Source organism: Cynocephalus volans, chromosome 1, assembly GCF_027409185.1.
Source record: "Cynocephalus volans isolate mCynVol1 chromosome 1, mCynVol1.pri, whole genome shotgun sequence".
Taxonomy (NCBI): Eukaryota; Metazoa; Chordata; class Mammalia; order Dermoptera; family Cynocephalidae; genus Cynocephalus; species Cynocephalus volans.
Window position 1 is genome coordinate 257,578,558 of NC_084460.1, and position 22,569 is coordinate 257,601,126.

A 22,569-nucleotide genomic window follows, 5' to 3' on the forward strand; every position below is an offset into this window, starting at 1 on the left:
GCTTAAACAAGATTGGCATTTATTTCTTATGTAACTTCTAAGTGTAAGGACTCCAGGGCTAATAGGGCAGCTCCTTCCATTTGGTGAGCCTGCCATTTCCAGAGTGTTTTCCTCATCTGCATTATGACATGGTGGCTGTCCACCATGTCAACATTTGCAACCAGCAGTAAACTGGAGAAAACCCCAGGGAGAACAGGTCCCTTCCTTTTAAGGACACAGCCCAGAAGTATTACTTTGGCTCTGGTCCTAGTGGCCAGAATTTGGTCACATGGCTATACCCATTTGCAAAGGAGACTGGGAAATGTAGTCTTTACCTGGGCAGCAAAGTGTCCTGTTAAAAAGGAGAGCAGATACAGGGAGGCAACAGTGTTTTTTATCTTTTTATTGAGGTATAAAAAGCATAAGTATAGTGTATGAATCTTAACTGTGCAGCTTGTTGAATTTTTACATGCATGCCTTGTGTTACCCCATCCAGACTGAGATATAAAACAATTCCATCATCTCAGAAGAGTCCTTTGTGCCCTTCCATTCCCACCACTACCTCTCCCCAGAGGTAACAGCAGCAATACTGATTTCTAACCATGGATTAGCAATGCTTGACCTTTGTGTAAATGGAATCATGCAACATGTACTCTTCTGTCAGACCTCTTTGCTCAGCAAAATGTCAGTGATACTCATCCATGTTGTTGGATGTGTTAGTAATTTGTTCTTTTTTCTTAATTGCTGTGTAGGCAGTATTGTATTTATTTTTAGTGTGTTATAAAATGGTTTGAAATAATTTCAAAAGAAATGATTAGGTCTCCCAAGAATAACAAAGTACTTATCTTACTATGAAACAATTATATATAACACGTTATAAAACATGGACAGTTATATCCATAATAGGCAGAGTTTCAAACCTAAAATCTTTGTAATCTTTTAGATGTATCAAACCAAATGATAAAAAAGCAGCACACATCTTCAACGAGGCGCTCGTCTGTCATCAGATCAGGTACCTGGGTCTTCTGGAGAATGTCCGCGTGCGGAGGGCGGGCTACGCCTTCAGACAGGCCTATGAACCCTGCCTGGAAAGATACAAGATGCTTTGTAAACAAACATGGCCTCATTGGAAAGGACCAGCGAGGTAAAAAATTCATTGACCTTATTTAATAGTGAATTTTTACAGTAGACAAATAACATGTTTTTTCCTGCACACTATTAGGCGAAACAGAATTCTGTGAAAAATTGTGTGTAACCTCTGTTTTGGACCCTCTTCTATTAGGATACCGTTTTGTGCTAATTCTTGATTAATCATAGAGGTCTCGATTTTCTTAAAGGTCAAGATAGTACTTATTAAATCCACATTTAGAGCTTATATGTCAATAAAATTTTAAAAATAAGTTCATGGCAAGTCATAGGCAATTTGTAACTGATACATATTTGTGTAGAATCATAAAAGGGCATCTTGGATCACCACTCTCAGCTTTTCAGTTTTCACTTGGGGAATTTTCCCTGAGAAAGGGAGAGTGGGTGGAGGTGAAGATCCCACTGTTGGGCCTAGGTCTGTACCGACTGAGAAATAGATAACAGGCACAGCTTGGATTTACATTGTCACTGTTATTGCTGGTAAAGCTGGATTGGAGAATATGGCTTGGACCCGAGGCCATACACTTGGAGCTGGTCTGCCCTGAATTGCACTTACATAGCCAGTCCCAGACAGTGCTGGACCCTGCAGGCCCATCCCACAGAGCATCCCCATTCCTGGTGAACTCTCCATGTGCAAAGGGAACTTGTGCGCTGGAGGGCAGCCACAACAGGAGAAATCCGGCCTTGCCTGTGCAGTGACCTTTTTTCTGCTCTTGTCAGAGAGGTTGCCCCTCCTCTGTGGGCTGTAGAAGCTCTCTCCCAAATACTACAAGAAGGCCTGTTTTGTGGCCTCGGCAGGAGCTTGGGGATTTTCATTTCTCTGTACTAGTGTTGCCTCCTCATTTTCAGTGGACCTGACCTTTCACAGGAACATCAACAGATACTCACCTGCATTATAAGAAGATATGGAAACTCCAGGCATAGGGTGTGGTCTCTGATGCCTAATTCAGTACCCAACTAATGTAGAGTCTGGGTGCTGTTTCAATTCCCGCTGCTAATTTCCAGGATATTGTGGTAAACGTGTACCATAATACTGCACATGTATTTTATTTTAATGTTTTCTTGTACGTATTTGTGGGGTATAGTGTGTTGTTTTAATACGTACACATACTGTGCATTGATTCACTTAGGGTAGACAGCATAGCTCTGTACTTGTTAATCCGCCACTTCTCCTCTCAACCACAACCCCTCTCCCCTCCTAGCCTCTGGTAACCGTTAGTCTACTCTCTACTTCTATGAGAACCACTAGCGAGGTGTAGTTTTAAAGACTGGTGTTGATAGTCCAGGATGGAGAGGTGAGAGCCAATTCCAGGCCTTGTTCATGTGAGGCCCACGTATTTTAGCATCCCCCTGGTCTGACACTTAGCACTTTCTTGGGCCCTGCTCACATTCTGAGGAACAGAAACAGTGTTTAAAATGTTTTCAAGAATTAACTGTGAATAGGTTCAAAATAGATCAGAGTTTCTTGCATACTTTGTGGCCCTGGCTGGTACATTATTACAGGAATTTTTTATACAACTGTTGCCTCTGCTAATGAAATCAACAAATTGGCTTTAATACCAACGTTTTGTTAGAATACATAGTTCTGAACACAAATTTACTTTTTTAGTGTTCACTAGATTTTGTTTAATTTGTGCAGTTCAGTGTTGAAAATTCTTTGATAGAAGGATGATTACTGAAAGAGCAATTATACTTGGAAATGATGTTTTTTTATACCAGTGAGAACCTGATGTCATGATAGAAGTAAGATAAGATAAAACTATTTTGTAACTTGGAAATCTCATGGTTTCTATTTTTGTTTTCTTTTTTTTAGGTCTGGTGTGGAGGTTCTCTTTAATAAATTAGAGATTCCTGTGGAAGAATACTCCTTTGGTAGATCAAAGATATTCATCCGAAACCCAAGAACAGTATGTAACCAAAACCTTTACACTCTGAACTTGTTAGAATCTTATAGGCAAGTTCTTAAAGGGTGTTTAACTTCAGAACATTATCTGAGATTCTACCACCAGGGCCACACTCTTGTGCTTATCTGCCAATGTCCAAGAGGATGGGGGCAAATAAGGGGTAGTGGAAGAATTTGTGTATTTTTTTTATGAACCATCAGAGTCTTTGACAGATTGTACAGCACTTACAAAATCATGAACTGCTACTACAACAATAAAACTTCCCTAGTTCATAGCAACTGGAGGTAAACTTATCTGTGTTTGTAATATCTGAATTATATAATAATTTCAGGAACTACAGCCTATTTAGAGGTACAGGAAGGCACTCAAATGAATTTTTTTTCAAAGTTAAAAAGAACACTTAAAATTCTACCTTGTGGAACTCCAGGTGAGACTTTTTATAAATGAATAGATTAGTGTGAAGTATAATTAATATAGCAGTTGATTAGTAATTTGGAAATTTAGAGAATTTGGAAAGCGTTTACCTTGAGAAAATTTGCCAGCGTGTGCTTCCCATTAATAATTTCATCCTCATAGACAGCACTCAATCCCTTTCTGATTTGTCTTGAATTCTGAATCACTGGAGTGAAAATTGTGAATCCCACAAATTCATCAAAATATTTTTCTGATGGGCCATTTACCCATGTCATATGTAATTAATATGATTATTCAAGTTTTTATTCTCAATGTGGTTGACTCCAACATCATGGCATTTTTACCTTCTGAGAATTCCTTTCACGTATGCTGTGAGGTTTCAGAGGAGCTTTGATAAAGTCCATCTATTATTTCCTATTAGTTATTCAAATTAGAAGACTTGAGGAAGCAACGGCTCGAGGACTTGGCCACCCTCATTCAGAAGATTTATCGGGGGTGGAAGTGCCGCACACACTTCCTGCTAATGAAGAAAAGCCAAGTCGTGATTGCTGCCTGGTACAGGAGATACGCGGTAAGAGTCTCGGTCATTTTCAACCTGTGATAATGATGCTAATTTGCCAACATTTATTGTGCACTTCCCGTGTGTGTAATCTTTACATATTTAATTCTCCCACCAACCTCAGGAGATGGATGCTCTTATGGTTCTTTTTTTAAAGATGAGAAAATAAAGGCTCTGAGTCATTAAGTAACTTGCTCATGGCCACACAGCTGTAAGTGGCAGAGCTGGGATTTGAATCTGAGACAACTTCAGAGTTCCAGTTTAGTACACCACACTGCCTTCTGCTGATCTGGATGTATGTAGTGGTAATTGACATCTTTAATTTTGGCCATCAGATTGAAAGAGACAATGTCATTTTATCCTTTGACTGTGATTGAGTCAGTTTTCCAAAATAATTGGCTGTTCTTTTCTTTATTGTAGCACCATTGAAAATGGCTTTAATTCCAGAAAGCTAATGCCATGTTTTAGTAGAATTCTGATTTTGGTTAAAGGATTGGACTTTCTTTAGTCCTCAGATACCTGGCCCACTCTCTGAGGCATCAGCCCTAGGAATAAGAAAGGCCTCTGGGCACTGAGCTTATTGAGCCAAAGCCTGGAGCCTGGGGCTCCTTTAACCTTCCCTGCTTGGAGGTAACCTGTACTCCATCTGAGCCTGTTTGTTGTGCTCTCTGCCCTCTGTCCCTCCCAGGGCACTGTGTATCCTTTACACAGTTGACTTGTGCCCACTACAAGTCCTTGAGGGCAGGGATGGAGTCAGATTCACATTTATGTCCTTGGGGTTCTATTAAAATGCTTTATGCACTGTCAGGGCTCAGTATATAAATGATTAGTGGATTGAAACCAGTGTATTTAAATTTTTAGCTGATTTCCCAACTTGAAGCAGAGTGAAAATGGCAAACCTAAAAGGAACTGGAAAGTTAGAGGTGTTAGAGGTAGGCCTAGTAAGTAACATGGTGATAAATGACACTGAGAATAGAGAACACATGAAAGCAGAGGCAGAATTCAGTGTATACTCATTCAGTGTACATTTACTGAGAGTCTGCTGGGTGTGGTACCCTGTATTATAACAGCGTAATACAAAGAACAGATGATAATAATGGTGGGTCCTGAGTCATTTAGAAATCATTATATTTAGCATTCTTGAAGCATACTTTGGGTTAACTGTAATAATTTTGGACTTTTTGGCATATTGGTTTCCAGAAGGAGTGAGGATGAGCAAGAGTCAGTTGCACCAAGTGAGCAAATGCCCTTTCTCAGTCCTTGCAATGTATGTATTACAGAGATGTAAATACAACTGCTAATATCTCCCCTTGTATCCTACAGCAACAAAAGAGGTATCAGCAGATAAAGAGTTCTGCCTTGGTAATTCAGTCTTACATCCGGGGTTGGAAGGTGAGTTTAAAAGAAGTGGTGTGGTTTTTTTGTTTGGGTTTTTTGGGTTCTTCACAAAGGATGATGTCTTCAGGCTCACCGGGCAGGGGAGGGCTCCTCCGCCTCCTGCCTACCCTGTAAACAGTCAGATGGAAAGAATAAATATTATGGGCCAAGCCAGAGCCCCGGTGACCATCTCTTGGCTGCTTCCTTCTAACCAGCTTTCTTTTAAGGGCTTTGTTCTCTAAGCAGGAAGTCCTTGAAATAATACCGTACGTGATTTCAGTATCCCCTTGCCCTGTGTTTTCGGAGAAGCTGTTGTCCAGAAGGCTGTCTTAACAGCCATTGCCTCTGTGCCTGTGAGTCCTCCCGGATCTCAGCACCCCCAGCCCAATAACACCCATAACTTCCCAGTGAACATCTTGCAGCCTGCCCCATAGTGAGTGAAAGATCTTGAGTTCTGGCCAGGTCTAGTGGTTTGGGCTGAGGGCAAGGGGGGGTGGGGGAGACAATCACAGTGGGTGACCTGGTTCCACATCCTTCCTGCTGAGGCTTGGTTCAGTGGTCAGCAAACTACGATGCACAGGCCACACCTAGCCTGTGGGTAAAACCTGCAAGCTAAAGATTTCCCTACATGTGAAAGTTATATGAAATACAGATTTTAGGGTCCACAGATAAAATTTTATTGGAACACAACCGTGCTCATTTATTTCACAGATGGCCTGGCTGCTCTAGCACTACAGTGGCAGAGTCAGGTGTTATGCTAGAGACCATATGACCTATAAAACCCAAAGTATTTACCATCTGGCTCTTTATGGAAAAAATTTATTGACCTCTGCTGTACATCAAAGATACTTCAGGGCCTGTTCTGACCACTTTCCTGTTAGGAGACTTTCTGGAGTGGACTGGATCCAGAGCAGATACTTCAATGTCCTACCCAGGCCTGGAGCCTTTTCAGAGGGCAGAGCCTGGGCCAGCAGTCCAGCAGCATTGGTTGACCTTTGTCCAGGCTCTGGACAACCTGAGGGCTCAGTAGTTGTCCCACAGCAATGCCAAAACACAAATCTGAGCATGCGGAGTAAGGAAACTGCTGCCTGAAGGGTATTCCTGACTTCATTATTGGACCCTGGGTCCCACTGGTTTGGGATCAGTGAGATCGTTTTGTTTTAGCAAACTTAAAAATTTCTTTCAAATGAAAAGGACAGCTACAGTTATATTCCAGACAGTAATAATAAAAGAAATATAGTAGCCTTTGGAGGGTCTGTGGGGATCCACTGACCACATTTCAGAACTGTTCTCTCCCTCTAATGACCACCAGCTTGTATTGCTGTGGTCAGATTTTTCCTGTCATATGTCAGGGCACAGGAGGTGCTGCCCCAATCTGGAGTGGGGACCACACTCATGCTTGGTGGTTTTCTTCATTGACCACCTTCTCATAGTCAGTTTGGGGCTGTCCAGCTTCCCCTTTCCCTTTAGCTGTTGATTTTTCACTGGAGCATGACTGTTAGGACTGTCATCACTTCAGGTATTTTTTTCAAGTTACTAGGAATTCCTTTTTTTGTTTTTTTTTTTACCATTCTCTTTTTTTTTTGGATGATTCTGCACCTTAGGCTCGAAAAATCCTGCAGGAACTGAAGCACCAAAAGCGCTGTCAGGAAGCAGTCACAACGATTGCAGCATATTGGCATGGGACACAGGTAGGCCAGAGACCCCGAGGAAGGTGGTGGGTCAGGAGCAATATTGAGTAGAACCCAGGACCCTCAGACCCTCGGCTTCAGGGGCAGAAAATGTTTCCCTGGCTTCAGCTACTGAGCACGCATTTGCCTCTTGCTCTTTCCAACATTATGGTGTGGGTGGTGGCATATGCTTTTGCGTTTTACCATTTGGTGGTGACTGGTGTCTTTCTTTTTCTTTCTCCATTGGGAACCAGCAGTAACCTTTCCTGCCTTAAACTTTTCTGTAACTCCTTTTCAAATGCATCACAGGCGCGAAGGGAACTGAGACGGCTGAAGGAGGAGGCTAGGAATAAACATGCTATTGCAGTTATTTGGGCTTACTGGCTTGGATCCAAGGTACTTGATGCACATGTCTCATCACTCCATCCAGGAACTCTGCGATCGTCAGTCCTCTCTCTCACATGTTAGGGGATGAATGGCTGCAGTTAATAGCAGTTCACCCTGGTGCATGTCCTAGCAGCCAGATTTAACAAACCTGGAGATGTTACTGTCAGTAGTGTACGTAGAAAGCTTGGGCATATGTAGACCAAAAAAACTAATTGCTTACTAATAAGGCACTAGTATAGTTGCTCTTTTTTAAAAAAAAATCTTAAGTAACATGCATGTTTAGTTTTTTTTTTTTTTTTTTTTTGATGTATGCTGGTGGTTTTTAGAGGTGTGTTTTGGGGAGTGGGGGGACATTTTGGGAATGTTAGGGTTTGGGCTTGAATCAGCCTTCTGCAGTGTGGTCACAATGGAAATGTCCTTAAAAGCATGCCTTAAAAAAAATTAATCCTTGAGTGAAATTGTTTTTTTAGGCTCATTGTCTTACCTGTTGATTAGTATGAGCAAAATATTACATGTGAAAATAATTATCATCTGTGATTTAGCAGAAAACTATGTTCATGCAAAGTTAGCTATAATTGCCCCTGAAGAATCCCAGGAATTTCAGCATCAGCTGTTTGTTTTCAGAAACAAAGGCCTCCTGAAATACTCTCACTAATCCCCAGGCATAGTCGTGGACTCTGTGAACATTTCACATAACCCAAGGGACAAGATTTTTAGATGTTTTTGTGACTTAGAAAATCAAAGGTCATCTTTGCTAAAAATGTCTATTCCAGTTAGAAACACAAATATCAACAGAGCCCTGTGTTTTTAAGGATACCTTGTCAACTTTGCAAGCCCATCTTGTGAGAAAAATGAGAAAAGTCAACATTTGCCTGCACAAGGAACTTAATTTGCCAAAAACTAACCAAAGTTGTTCATTTGTGTTTTTCCTGAAAATCCACGAAGAACAAACTAGTTCCTTTAGGTAACTGAGGGAAATGTCCTAACAGAGACAGAAGGACTCTTAGATGGTTATTGCTGGATTTCTCTAGTGAGTGAGCTCATTTCCAAGTCTCAGTACTATAAGTTTTGAAAAATTAATGCCTACTTCTGTCTTTTAAAATAGCATGCCTAAGATTAATTTTTCCTTAAAAGTCACTTTTAAACCTGTAAGTTGTTTCACTTTTTGTCTTGCTTTAATCTCCAGTATATTTCACTGTTTGGGGCCTTGGCTAAAATTGAATTTTTATATGTGCTATTTTTATTTTTTTAACTGGAAAGAATTTTAGAGTTTTGTTAGATTTGTTTTTGTACTTCAGAGAAATGGACTTTATTTCTTCCAGAGTTCTATATAGCTGTTTGCAAGAGCTGTCTATTTATCTGTCCAAATGAATGAATTCAGACAGGAGTTCACAGCCTCTTTAGCCCCATGTGCCATCAGTGAAGGAAAGTCTAGTGAAATCATTAGGTGCCACTCACAGTTCTGAGGCTGTGATAAGGGAGGGAGAGAGTGTGGAGAAGGAAGCAAAGAGAAAGAAGACAGGGGAGAAAAAATGCACGTTAAGTGGGGGAGGGTAACAGAATCTCAGTGCAGTGAAAATACAAGTTACTGCACCAGCCTGACGCTGATTCTTTGGGTTTAAATGATCATGCACTGTGCTCTAGCATTCTAAAATCCTTATTCATAAATTGGCTCTTCTGTTTGGTGGGGTGTCTTTGCTGGTCATTTGTGCTGTCTGCATTGGGCTGTCTCTTTTATTTACTATCTAAAACATTCTAGGCTCGAAGGGAATTGAAACGCTTGAAGGAGGAGGCTAGGCGTAAGCATGCAGTTGCTGTCATTTGGGCTTACTGGCTTGGACTGAAGGTACTTCCTCAACCACTCCTTTCTGTCCCTGGTGAACTCCATAAAGCCTAGCACCTACTAACCCTGAGAAGACTATCGATTATGCTTGCTGATGGTCTGCACAGTCCTGTGGAATGTCATCCTGCCTAATTTTGTTTCTTCTTGAGAAGAAACCTATACAGTATTATTTTTCTTTTCTGATTTTGTGATTTCTATTTCTTTAAATAATAGGTTTAAACTAAGGTAATAGTGATGTGGCATATTTTATCCAAGGTACTTTGGATGAAGTTCTATTTTACATTGTCTTTATGAGTATGAAGTTTTTTTTTGTTTGTTTGTTTTTTGTTTTTTACATCCATGAGACAGAATTATACTAGTTGAGCTAAAAGCTGACCTACCATCCACAGGGCCCAGCCAGGGGATGACAGGCTTTTGTTTCCCTTTATCTGCCTATTCTGCTCCAATAACGGCTCCCTGGAGCAGAGCTTTCTTCAAAGCCACCATCATTCTAATTGTTCAGCATAGAAACCAAAGAGATTTGCATCTGTAAGTAAGTAAACTTACAGATTTTGAAGAGTGAGATGATAGTCAGAGATCAGTGGATCATTTAGGTTAAAGAGAAACTTAAATTCATATGCCTTGTGATTAGGACAGGGTTTATATCAAAATAGAGCTTACTTAATAGGATACACATTAAGTACATACGATGCTGAGCCCTGGAAAACCTTTAGAATGACCTTTAGATAATATAAGGATTTGGTCTTCCTAATATTCAGTAACTAATCACTATTGGGAGCCATCCATGTTGCATTTTGGGAATAATTAGGTCCCCTTTTGACACTATACTTCTTTATTATTTTTACTTTAATCCTATCATATTTAATCTTACTCTAAGTACTTGAATATTATTGGAGAAATTGACTCTGAATCTGAACAGCCCTTAGAAGTATTTCTGAGCAATCTGCATTTTTCTCTGAGAGTTTAGCCTGTAAATTTTTAGTAAATTATCCTTTTTGATTGTACTGAATGTTCAAGTAATTTTTGAAGTAATTAAGAAGTAACTTAAATATGAATTTTAACAGATGTTCTATTTCACGAATTCTGAACAAGTTCTATAACTGCTTTTTTAAAGAAGTCAAACAAAACTAAACAGTTTGTTTTCCATTTTATTCAGATCTTCTAATTTGCATTCTAATTTCCGTAAAAGGAAGTAAAAAATACTGTGTCAGGATTTTTATTCTCTATTGTGATTTACATCAGTAATATGCTTATCTTCAGTTTTCTGGGTTTAACTGCATATGATTTCAAAATATTTTTGCAGTATTTTTGCTTTGTAGAAACCTACAAAGCAAATTCAGTTTGTAGGTCAATGTTATTTTAGCAGAAATTAACTGGACTTACTCTAGACATAACTGTTTTTTTCCAGTTCCAACAAAATGTATTTTAATATGTTATCCCTATTATATTATTGTTACAAAATAAGATTAAACTTCCTTAAAGTCCAAGAATGTAATAATTTTCTACTATTTTTTTCCCAAAAGAGAATTATGTTGATATGAGCGATAGTTTCACCCTTTGAAATGAGCTGATTTTTCTTGTGAAATAATTACAAAGTGCAGTGGACACTTTTAGGACACCTGGTGCCCATGAGGGACACCCATTGTATATGACAACATATTGTCACCAGGCTTTTACTGTTATGTAGCTGCATTTTAGGAGATATAACCTATGTAGTATCAAAAAGCATGTTTCAATGAGTTCAGTTATTATGAGGTTCAGCTAAATATAGTAAGACTTCCAGTATATTTTTAAAGATGTGTTGTAAGCTCACTTTAACTTATCTACTTTCCTATGCTATTATAATTTCAGGAGCAAATTAATAGGTACCATTTTTTCTCCTTGTCCCTTCTAACCTTATAAGTTTGAGATTGGAAATGTTTGCGAATCTAACTCCATGGCGAAAAAAGAAATGATAGAATGAGAATAAAAGGAAATGTGTGCTTGTAGGACACTATGTTAAGTGAAATAAGCCAGGCACATAAAGATGAATGAATACCACATGTTCTTACTCATGTAGGAGCTAACAAAGTAAATCTCATAGAAGTAGAGTGAAATAGCGGTTAGTAGAGGCTGGGAAGGGTAGGGGGGAGGGAGAGATGGGGAGAGGTTGGTTAATGGATACAAAATTACAGCCAGATAGAATAAGTTCTAGTGTTCTATGGCACTGTAGGGTGGCTATAGTTAATAATTATTGTATATTTCAAATAGCTAGAAGAGAGAATTTTGTATATTCCGAACACAAAGAAATGATAAATGTCCGAGGTGATGGATATGCTAATTATCCTAGTTTGATCGTTAGGTATTATATGGATTGAAATATTACTCTGTTTCCATAAATATGTATGATTTTAATGTTTCAATTAAAAGTAATAAATTAAATAAATAAAAGGAAGAACTGCCTTTATGTGGTATATGGCACGAGTTTTAAAACTTAATAATGCTCATATGTGGAGAATGGGTGTGGAGCTCAAATGCCCAGAGGGACCAGGCAGGTGACATAGATGAGGGAAGCAACAGGTAGAAGGTGGGGTAGGAGCGATGGGGACTCATGAAGCTTGAGCATGCCTGTCTCTTCTAAAGGCAACAGCAGGTACTCTGGTCCTGTAAGAGTGGGTCTCACTGTTGCTAGATCTTAGAAAATTTTAAGAGAAACCTGCAGTCTGAATTATTATATGAAGTTCTAAACTTACAAATACTCACGTAAATCATTTATCTACAAACTGAATTCAGTTAGTAGGCTGCTAGCTTACAACCTCTAATGTAGAAATATTCTGAACATGTGCAGTTAAACTAAAAAAACTGTGGCAAAAGAAAAAGGCACATAATGTCTGAATTAATCAAATAGGCTAATATTTGGCTAAATTCTAACTCTCCCATTTATATCTGGATGGTAATAAGTATTTTAAATACTTCCCCCTTGATTTCAGAATTCAACTATATCATTCATTTGTTCAGCAAACACCTCATTTATTTACTGTTATTTGTTAGACATTAGTATATGAAGTAAACATGACAATGAAGCAATGAAAAAATGTGTGAACTAAAACCGTAATATGGTGTCTTAAGTGTTCTGATAGCATTAAATATAAAGTTTGATGGTGGTGGTAGAGATGAGAGAAAAATTGATGCAATTGAATGGAAGATAATGGCAGTTTAAAAGCTACTTTTAAAATTCTAACTTTTAGCCACATTTGGTTCTCAGAGTGCAGTACTAAAGACCTATCTTCATATGCAGGGCTTTTGGAAACTGCAGTATAGTTCATCAGACATTTTTTTTGCCTTTTAAAGAACTATTTGAAGGGAAAATTACTATATATAATACTTTCTGAAATAAAATTATTTTTTGATGAGTTTGTGGCTATGCCTGTAAGATGTTTCTCAGCAAATCATCAGGCTTTGAAGCAACTACTAAGAGGATTTAAAACATCAATTTATTCTGGTACTATTGTTTTTCATCTCTCAATTTCTTTTTCTCTGACTTAAGATCCACTGTCTGAATGTGCTTCAGTTATTTTACTAAAACCAGAAGGGACACATAAATTTACTTATTCTGCATATTTTCACTTTTAATAGAGGTGTATCATTTTGGACATATGTCGGCCACACATTAATCACTGTAATCTGCTTTTTTCTAAAGGTACGTAGGGAATACAGGAAGTTCTTCAGAGCCAATGCTGGAAAGAAAATCTATGAGTTTACGCTTCAGAGGATTGTAAGTTGACACTTTATGTATCTGGCTTATTAGCATTATTGGATTAACTACTTAATAGCACCAGCTCAATAAAATGTGACCTCTTAGAAATTGACAAATAGTGACTTTCGATAACTAAATCATAACTGTGACAGTTTTTTTAAATCATCCTCCCCGCAAGTTCAGGAAGAATTGTGTCAGAAAGAGTTAGTGGCTCGTATATGATTAATAAAATGTCTTATTTGACAGAACTTTGGGAAAAATGAACCCAAGAAAGCAGGGTCTTGGTCCTATTAAACTGCTGTGAGCTGCGGCAGGACAAGGTTGGCAAACAAGTCTACCAGGATGGATTCTGGAGTTCCCCACTCTCTTTCAGAGAAACATACATAGTGGTGGAAAGAGTGCAAGCTCTGAAGTCAGCCTGCACTGTGCTCAAAGATGCGTGACTGCAGCAAGTTATGTAACTTCTGTGAGCCTCATATTTTCATCTGTAAAATGGGGAGAGTAATAGCAGTGACCTTATGGAGTTGTTGTGAGGATTAAAATGGAGTAATGAGGGCCGAGCCCGTGGCGCGCTCGCCAGAGTGTGGCGCTGGGAGCGCAGCGACGTTCCCGCCGTGGGTTCGGATCCTATATAGGAATGGCCGGTGCACTCACTGGCTGAGTGCCGGTCACGAAAAAAGACAAAAAAAAAAAAAAGAAATGGAGTAATGATACAGAGCTCTTACAGTGCTAAGAATGTATTAAGTACTCCAGAGCGACGTTGTCCAGTAAGACTTTCTGCAATGATGAAAATATTCTATAACTTTGAGGTAGAATGGAGTAGCTATTAGCCACACGTGGTTATTGAACACTTGAAACATAACCAATGTGCCTGAGGAATTGGATTTTTTATTTAATTTTAATTACTTAAAATTTAAATATAAATAACCACATGTGACTAGTGGCTACCTATTGGACAGTACAGCTCTATAGTGGTAGCTGGTATTAGTGTTAATGTGAGTATTACTGTTACTACTCTCCTTTATTAACCATTTGGTAGAGCTCAGATTTCCCCCACCAGTATGAATGAGTGGAATAGAGACTTCCTAGAGGAGTTACAGAGTTTTGTGGACTAAAACTTTTTAAATTCCACTAAGGACTGGTTTGCTTGATCCTGGTGTATGTAAAACAATATCTTTTCTGGTATATTTTTCTCATCTAGTATTTTCTGTCAAACCCAACACAGGTGCAAAAATACTTGTTGGAAATGAAAAATAAGATGCCTTCCTTATCTCCAATAGATAAGAATTGGCCATCAAGACCTTACCTATTCTTGGATTCTACTCACAAGGAGCTAAAAAGGATTTTCCACTTGTGGAGGGTAAAAAATGTCATGTTATATTTTCCAGAGACTTCTTATCCTATACTTTGCGTGTTTGAAAATTGTTAATAAAATCAAATTTTTAACACAGTCTTCCTTTGCTTTGAAGAGAATTGCTTGAGGACTTATGCTATGGTACCGTGTTCTGTACTTGACTTCCTGTGGGAAATCCTAGGCATTCCCTGTGTGGTTTCCTCTTGACTGGTTGGAAGGGAGCACATGGATGCATTGTTTTCCATTTCAGGTTCCAGTTGCTTTTAAGTAGTTCAGTTTTGTGTTTGTTTTTCTTTTCGTCTAAGAGAATACTTACTACAGGAGATAGAAATCATAAAATTTGAACATCTTCAGGTGTTGTGGTTAAATCCTGCAAATTGTATGAGTTCATCAGATTTATTGAACACATACACAGATATGCGTGTGAATACACACACTTTGATGTTCTGGAAAAAAAGGTTTTAATGTCCTCAAAAGACATTAAATTTGTTGCTACCTGAAATAAAAGGAACTTGGAAATCTATATATTGCTTTATATTTTAGCTCTCTTAATTTTACATGACACTATAGCATGTAATTCAGGTGCTGCCCAGCATGGGGCACATGGGATACTTGTATAGACGTTGACTCTATTTCAATAACTTAATCAGTTGATATGTGGCATGCTAAATATATACAATTATCTGATGTAATAAAGGGCTTATATTTAAATGAATGGTCACTGGATACATCTTCTGGGAAGCTCTTCTGCCCTGCACCGTAGGCTTGTTTTTTATGGATCAGAATCACGTTTAAAGTGACATTATTGCTAATTAGTATCATGAGTGGTACCAGCACAACATACAGAACTGTATTCCTGAGTCTTTTCCGTAACAGGGAGCCAATTAGGCGAGATTCATTGACCTCTCAATTATTCATCTCCCTCTTTGAGTCTGACGTAAAAACTATTTCCAGAAATGATGGGAGGTGCTAATGCCAAGAGTCCACTCTGCCTCTGCTCTTCCCTGGCTGCAGAGACCTCGTTCTTACCTACCTTGGATTGGGGGTGGGGATTGAGAGGACCATTTTTTGCTCAGCGGAGCCTTTCTGTGGAAATGGTCAGTAGCAATGCTGACATTTCATGCATTTATTTCAGTGGTGCACTTTCATACCTGTAACTGTATTTCTTGGAGGGCTCATGTAAAAAACCTAGCCCTGCTCCTCTGGCCATTGCCTGTCTCCTTTCCTGCCTCAGAGTCGGAATGAAGGGGCATTTCTCAGGTCCAGTGTCCACATTGTATAAATGATAGTGGGGGGATTTGGAGCACTGTTTTTCAAACTATAGGTCATAACAAATATGTGGGTCATGAAATCGGTTTAGTAGATTACTACCAGCATTTTTAAATGAAATGCAGTAGAATAGAAAATAGGAGGCAGGATATATGACATGAAGAGTGGGTAAGTATTGTTTTGTGAAGCTTTTGTGTCAGTTGTCTCTGTGTGTGTGTGTGAATGTGTGCACAGGGTTATGATGGTGTAGAGTTTTTTGCTGTTAGGGGAGTGACAGCCTCAGGGCTGGAGGATCTCCAGGGACTGGTGTCATCGTGGGAGGAAACAGCACTCCTCACAGGGCCCGTGCCCGCTAGGCCCTGGTATATTTGAAGAAGCGTTCCAAGTTGCACAATACAAAATAATAGTTTTTATGACGTTTCCAAGGCCAGCTTTTTAAAACTCACAAAGGAAGAATGTTTTTGACCTTTTAAATGAATGTTTTGTACACTTTCACTCCTATTCTTGTTGTTAAATTGGCTTAGCATATTTAAGAATAAGTTATTTATCCAAGCAATGTTTTTTTTTCTTCTCATATCTCACAGTGTAAAAAATATAGGGACCAGTTCACAGACCAGCGGAAACTTATTTATGAAGAGAAGCTGGAAGCTAGTGAACTCTTCAAAGACAAGAAGGCTCTATACCCATCCAGGTATTAAGGCTTTGCTTTACTCATGAAAGTCAGTATTCTGAAATCTTCTCAAATATATATGTAGGCTTTTTCTGTTGGAGTTTGATTTCAGTCTTAGATGAACAATTTCTAATTTTGTGGATTATTTTATATCAGCTGGATATGAAAACACATGAACACATTTGAGCAATGGCTTGCATAGTGTCCTTTCATGAAATGAGATTACAGTTGTTGGTTTTACTCCATTGGCATTAGCTTGAATACTTTACTAAATAATCAGAAGTCATTTAAAATAAAAATTGTATAGGCTATTAAGGTAAATTTGCATTAATTCCTGAGTTTTCCATTGTTTTCAAAGACTAGCCAAATTTCTGTTAGCAATATTCTCTAATCACCATTTCAGTCTTTCTGCCATAACAAGCAGGGTCAGAAACTCATTTGTAAGGTAAATGAAAGAGTGAGCCAGTTTAGTACTTTTTTGGAGTGTTGCTTAAGCACTGGTCCATGGTAGCTTTTGGCCTACCAACTCATTGGGCATGACTTTGGTGGCTTTTACAGCAAGTTCAGTTCCTTTATTGTAGACACCATGTACTCAGGAAAAGAAGGAACGCTAGTCCCAAGTTTAACAAGTCCTTGGTAAAGGCTGCTTATCTAGTATTTTTAAGTTCATCATCATTTGTCCCAGAATTCCTATCCCTTTTTCATCCTGTGTTTATAGAAATAAAGTAGATTGTGCTATTTCAAACTAAATCTATGACAACTTTTAGCTTTTTCTAAAGAACAGCCTGGAAATAAAAATGTATGAAGTATATTCACATGTATTGCATATGTGATATTTATATTCTCTGTCTTTATATACATTTCAAAGGATTAAATGAATATGAGTTGCCACACTCATTGGGTTTAAATATTTTAAATTGCACAGCTTCTTTCTTTAGCTGATGTGGCTGCTTGAGGTGGTATATATTCCCTTAAGTCAAACACAGTGACGAAATCCAAAGTTTTCCATAGTGCCTGTTATATAAAGCACATTCAGACAGAAAAATTGTCTATGTGCTTTCTTCAGCAACTAATTTTATTCAACTTTTTCTGCATACATTTTTAAATTAGAGGGTAACCTTAATGAACATTCCCTGTAGATGACTTCAGAAAGTGGAGGCTGGAAAATACATTTTTGAGGAAACAAATTAAAAGCCTGTCAGCACTTTTTATTATTAAAAACACATTTGAAGATGAACAAAAAACTTAACTTCCAGCCACGTCCATTTTGAGTAGTTTTATCAGTTTTCAGGGATGGTGGCAAGCCCAGCCTACAACAGTGAGAGGTGGGATAATTTACCTCCCACCACTGTGAAGTGCAGTTCTGTGGGTATCAGTCTTCTATATCCTGAGAGCTGTGAAACACTGACCGCCTGCGTGGATTTTTCTTCCCTGCTCCTCTGCCCACAGCACAGACACTTAAAGTTGTTTTTGCAAATTGCCAGAATTTTATAACTCAAAATGAAGCTTGTGGATCCCTTGAAGCGGCAGTTTTTTTCTTGGTGTCTTTGAAAAAGCTGCCCTGAGATAGTCACCCCCACAAGTCTTTAGGGAAGTTGGCATATTAGTGAAAAGTAGTTTGTGTGAAGGAAAACTGCTCTGGTTCTGAATGTTTGCCATGGCCACTTTTGTCACTGTTCGAACTGGAGTTACATGGTAATCTTAAGTGCTCTATAGTTTTCTTCTAAACTGATTGCCCTGGATCCATTCTTCCCCAGAAGGCCTATTGATTTTCTTATTCTCTTCAAGAAAATGAAATTTTCTTTGGAGCAGGTGATAGCAATGATTTCAACTCTTTTTTCACTGCCATATATTGTTTTAAGGTGTTAGTAAATCCTTTGCAGGGAGCTGTTAACTTCATATTAATAGATTAGAAGAAATTGCCTTTTCCTTCACATGAGGCCATGCACTTGAGTCTTAGCTGTTCCTCTGAGTGTTTTATATTTAGGACAGGTGCAAGGGTAATATAGGAAATAAATTGAAATAACTTTTTTTGAAGTTGTCAGCTACTCCTTAGAATCAACTGACCTGTTTCCTTTTTCCAGTAGTACTTCCATTTGAAACCATTTCTAATGTACAGGAATGTTTTTCCTTTAGTGTTGGGCAGCCATTCCAAGGGGCTTACTTGGAAATCAACAAAAATCCCAAGTATAAGAAACTCAAAGATGCCATTGAAGAAAAGATCATTATTGCTGAAGTCGTGAACAAAATTAATCGTGCTAATGGGAAGGTAAAAATGCTAACCCTGAAGATTGATAAGAAATCTTTATTAGTTGGAAGTCATCCTTAGTTTTCTGAATATTAAAATTTGCATTTCATATTCTCAGTAGAGTAACTGCGAAGGGGGCTATTTTCCTTTACCTTTAAGCTTTGGTAGAATTTTGCTGGTTCTCTGAAATTTTTATGAATTAAAATATATTATCTATGTTCTTTAGTATGTAATTGTTTTACATAGGTATCCTTGCTGAAAGATGTTGGAATAAAATGTGCATTCCTGCAAATAATGAATGCTTTAAATTTATGGACCATTTTTAGGTATTTTTGATCATTGGTTTTACATCCTTTTTTGTTTTGTTTTAGAGTACATCCCGGATTTTTCTCTTAACAAATAATAATCTCCTTCTCGCTGATCAAAAGTCTGGACAAATCAAGTCAGAGGTTCCCCTTGTGGATGTGACCAAGGTATCAATGAGCTCACAAAATGATGGCTTCTTCGCTGTGCACCTGAAAGAGGTAAAGTTTCAACTAGGGACTGAGAGATTTCTGCATTTGTCCAGTCTCCCAGCCATTAATTTAAAAATTTTGCCCATCTGACTAATTCTGTTGCCTGAAGTTTATATAACTTCCTCACTGTTTTGCAAATTTTGGCAGTGTTCACCCCTATGTAAAATCTCAGGCTTGATTTCTCAATAATTGAATATGACTTTTTTAGACTAACACATAGAAATATTAAGATGTTTAAAATTTTTTTTCCTCTTGTTTCTTCTGTGTACTAACTTAGTAAATGTGTTCTTATTCATCTTTAATTTGGGACTTTTAATTAAAGGATACAGCTACAATAAAAAAACTGCTAATAATGTTGACCTGAAAGATTTTTAAATGTTATGTGCTTTTAGCTTAACCTAGACCACTTGGCTTGAATGGAGTGGTTATGTGTAGGCCCTGGAATCATTCTCACTAACTTCGTGATGGCTGCGGCCAAATCATTTAACCTTTGTGTGCCTGCCTAATTTTTCTCATCTTTGAAATGGAGATAGTAACAGTACCTACTTCATAGTATTGTTATGAGGATTCAGTGAGGACACCATATGTAAAGTGCTTAGCACAGTGCCTGTCACATGACACATAGTCACTATATAAACACATGTTAGCAAATATTAATCATATTTAGGGACATGCATCTAGCTGGTAGCGCCACTATCTGGCTGGCTCTAAACTTAGAAAAATCTCAAATGCTTACCTCAGCCTGTTTTCCTGCAATGTGGATCTCAGCCTGAAGGAGACATATCAAGTTGTTAGTGATTCTCTACCTTGATTCCACATTAAAAAAAAACTTGAGAACTTAAAAAAATGTATATGCTCAGGCCATATCCCCAGTCTAGTCAAATCAGAATTTCTTGGAACAGGGAATGGGCACATATTTTTTGAAAGCTCTCCCAGATGATTCCCTTGTGTAGCTAAGGTTGAGAGCCCCTGTCCTAGGATATTTATTGGAAGTGTTGTTATTTTTTAATCAAATCACTGAGGAGATTTTAAACAGCTTTTTCAGTATGAGTTGTAGGTTAGGTCAGTGCTCTTCAAACCAGAATGTGCAAACCTGTCACCCCGGGATGTTGTCGTGGACTCATAATCAGTGGGCCCACAGTAGGACCTGAGTTTCTGCTTTTCTAACAAGCTCCCAGGGGATGCAGGTGATACTTTGGGTCCGTTGGCCAACTTTGGGTAGTGAGGGGTTAGGTAACCTTACTCACATGCTCTGAGCCAGTTGGAAGAAATACTGCTTTTGTTATTATTGTCTAATTTGGGAGAATGGACTCCAGTGTCTGGTGTTCTAAAGAGACTGTAAATACATTCTCAGCCAATCCTGTAAACATTGACCTCCTAAGCTGTTTTAACTCTAATAGTCTGATTCTTGGTTTGTCTTTTTAGGGCTCAGAAGCAGCTAGTAAAGGAGACTTTCTCTTCAGCAGTGATCACCTGATTGAAATGGCCACCAAGCTGTATCGCACGACTCTCAGCCAAACCAAACAGAAGCTCAACATTGAAATTTCCGATGAGTATGTTCGTGTATTGTTTGAATATGATTTTTCACTTTCAGCTTTATTGTTTTAGTTTGACTCTCTGATCTCATTCATTAACAAAACTACTTATTAAGTACTGAGTATATGTCTAGTATTTGTGCTAGATGATGAATGGGCAGTGAATGACACTGACCAAGTCCCTGCCATTGTGTACCTGACATTCTAGTGGAAGAAACAAATATACACAAATAAGGTGATAAATAGGTTATATTATTTTGGCTAGTGACAAGACAAGTGCTTGTGCTGGGAAAAAAAAAAAAAAGTTAAGTGTCAGAGGATGTTCTTTTTGTTAGGGGGGTCAGGGAGACCTCTTTGATATGGTGAATCAAGTAAGGGAGCAAGCCAGGCTGTGATCTAAGGAGATGCCATCCAGGACAGGCAGACAGCAGTGCAAAGGCCCTGAGACAGGAGTGAACTTTGTAGCAGGGTGGGATGGTAGGAGAAGACCCTGGAGAGAGGTAGGGGCTGGCCATGTGCAGCCTGGTAGCTGAGCTGAGGAGTTGAGATTTTACTAAGAATGCTGGAAAGCCATTACAGGTTTGAGCAAGGGTGTGGCACGATCTGATTTGTTTTTCAAAGATCACTTTGGCTGCAGTGTAGAGGGTAACTGTTGGGAGGCAAGGGTGGAAGCAGAGAAGATAAGTTAGGAGACTCCCCAAGCTGTCTAGGATAATATGCTTAAGCTAGAGTGTGAGGAAGAGGCAGTGAGTTGTCAGATTATGAGTGTAATTTGAAGGAAACAAGCGGACTTAGTAACAGGTTGGGTTATGCTAACTACCTTGATCTGATCATCACACAGCGTATACATGTGTTGATATTCAACTCTGTACCCCACAAATATGTATAATGAATGCATTTCAATAAAAAACCAAACCAAAACAAAGAACTACAGATAAAACTACCATACGATCCAGCAATCCAACTACTAGGTATATACCCAAAGGAATGGGAATAATCATGTTGAAGGGATACGTGCACTCCTGTGTTCATCGCAGCTCTGTTTACAGTAGCCAAGATATAGAACCAACCTAAGTGTCCATCAGTGGACAACTGGATAAGGAGAATGTGGTAGATATATACACAATGGAATACTACTCAGCCACAGAAAAGAATGAAATTCTGCCGTTCATAGCAACATGGATGAGCCTGAAGAAAATTAAGCAAAATAAGCCAGGCTCAGAAAGAGAAATACCACATGTTTTCACTCATATGTGGAAGATAAAAAAGTTGATCTCATTGAACTAGAAAGTAGAATAGTGGTTACTAGAGACTGGTAAGGGGAGGGGAGAGGGGAAAGGGTTGTCAATGGATGCAAAATTGTAACTAGATAGGAAGAATAAGATCTAGTGTTCTGTAGCAATATAGGGAGGCTACAGATAAAAAAAATTACTGTATAACTTAGCTGGTTGAGAGGATTTTGAATGTAATTTGAAGGAAAACAATTGGGACTTATTAACGGTTTGGGTGTTATGTTTGGGGCCTGAACCCAAACGGTGGTACCATTTATTGCAGTAGTTAAGACTGAGGAAAGTGGTTTGGGGTGGCAGGGGTGGAGTGAAATCGAGTTCTTTTTTGCATGCTTAGATTTGAGGTGACCTTTTTATTTATATATAGATAATTAGAGTTATAGAATAGGCAGTTCCGTGTTAACAAAGGCTCATTAATGTTGAGTGGTATAAATTTAAAATTTGGGGTTTTTTTACTTCACATTAGGGTTTTGATTATAGAAGCTGATTATTTGCATACAGGATGTCGCATCCCCCTGTTTATCAAATTTATCGATGTGAATTGTTTGGACAAATTTAAGTTACTGTGTTGATTGATACTTAGTTGACTGCTTTTTTCAATAGGTTGTTTACTACCTGCTTATATACTTCTTTGTATGTGTAGTAAAAATTTGTATAACCGGATTGCTCAGGAA

The 22,569-nt window shown here is 38.5% G+C and overlaps 1 protein-coding gene across 3 annotated transcripts in view; it reads left to right on the forward strand.

Annotated features, from left to right (window-relative positions):
• Positions 1 to 22,569, forward strand: part of MYO1B (myosin IB) — a 171,136-nt gene that overhangs the window by 143,018 nt on the left and 5,549 nt on the right. Inside the window, exons 18-30 of one of the 3 annotated variants that reach the window (XM_063088395.1) lie at positions 923 to 1,123; positions 2,939 to 3,032; positions 3,865 to 4,014; positions 5,326 to 5,394; positions 6,984 to 7,070; positions 7,359 to 7,445; positions 9,196 to 9,282; positions 12,959 to 13,033; positions 14,241 to 14,375; positions 16,223 to 16,329; positions 18,445 to 18,577; positions 18,928 to 19,080; positions 20,497 to 20,624. In XM_063088395.1, the coding sequence (XP_062944465.1) occupies positions 923 to 1,123; positions 2,939 to 3,032; positions 3,865 to 4,014; positions 5,326 to 5,394; positions 6,984 to 7,070; positions 7,359 to 7,445; positions 9,196 to 9,282; positions 12,959 to 13,033; positions 14,241 to 14,375; positions 16,223 to 16,329; positions 18,445 to 18,577; positions 18,928 to 19,080; positions 20,497 to 20,624 (1,506 nt within the window). The remainder of the gene's footprint in view (positions 1 to 922; positions 1,124 to 2,938; positions 3,033 to 3,864; positions 4,015 to 5,325; positions 5,395 to 6,983; positions 7,071 to 7,358; positions 7,446 to 9,195; positions 9,283 to 12,958; positions 13,034 to 14,240; positions 14,376 to 16,222; positions 16,330 to 18,444; positions 18,578 to 18,927; positions 19,081 to 20,496; positions 20,625 to 22,569) is intronic. The other 2 variants (XM_063088404.1, XM_063088414.1) reach the window with 2 other exon arrangements.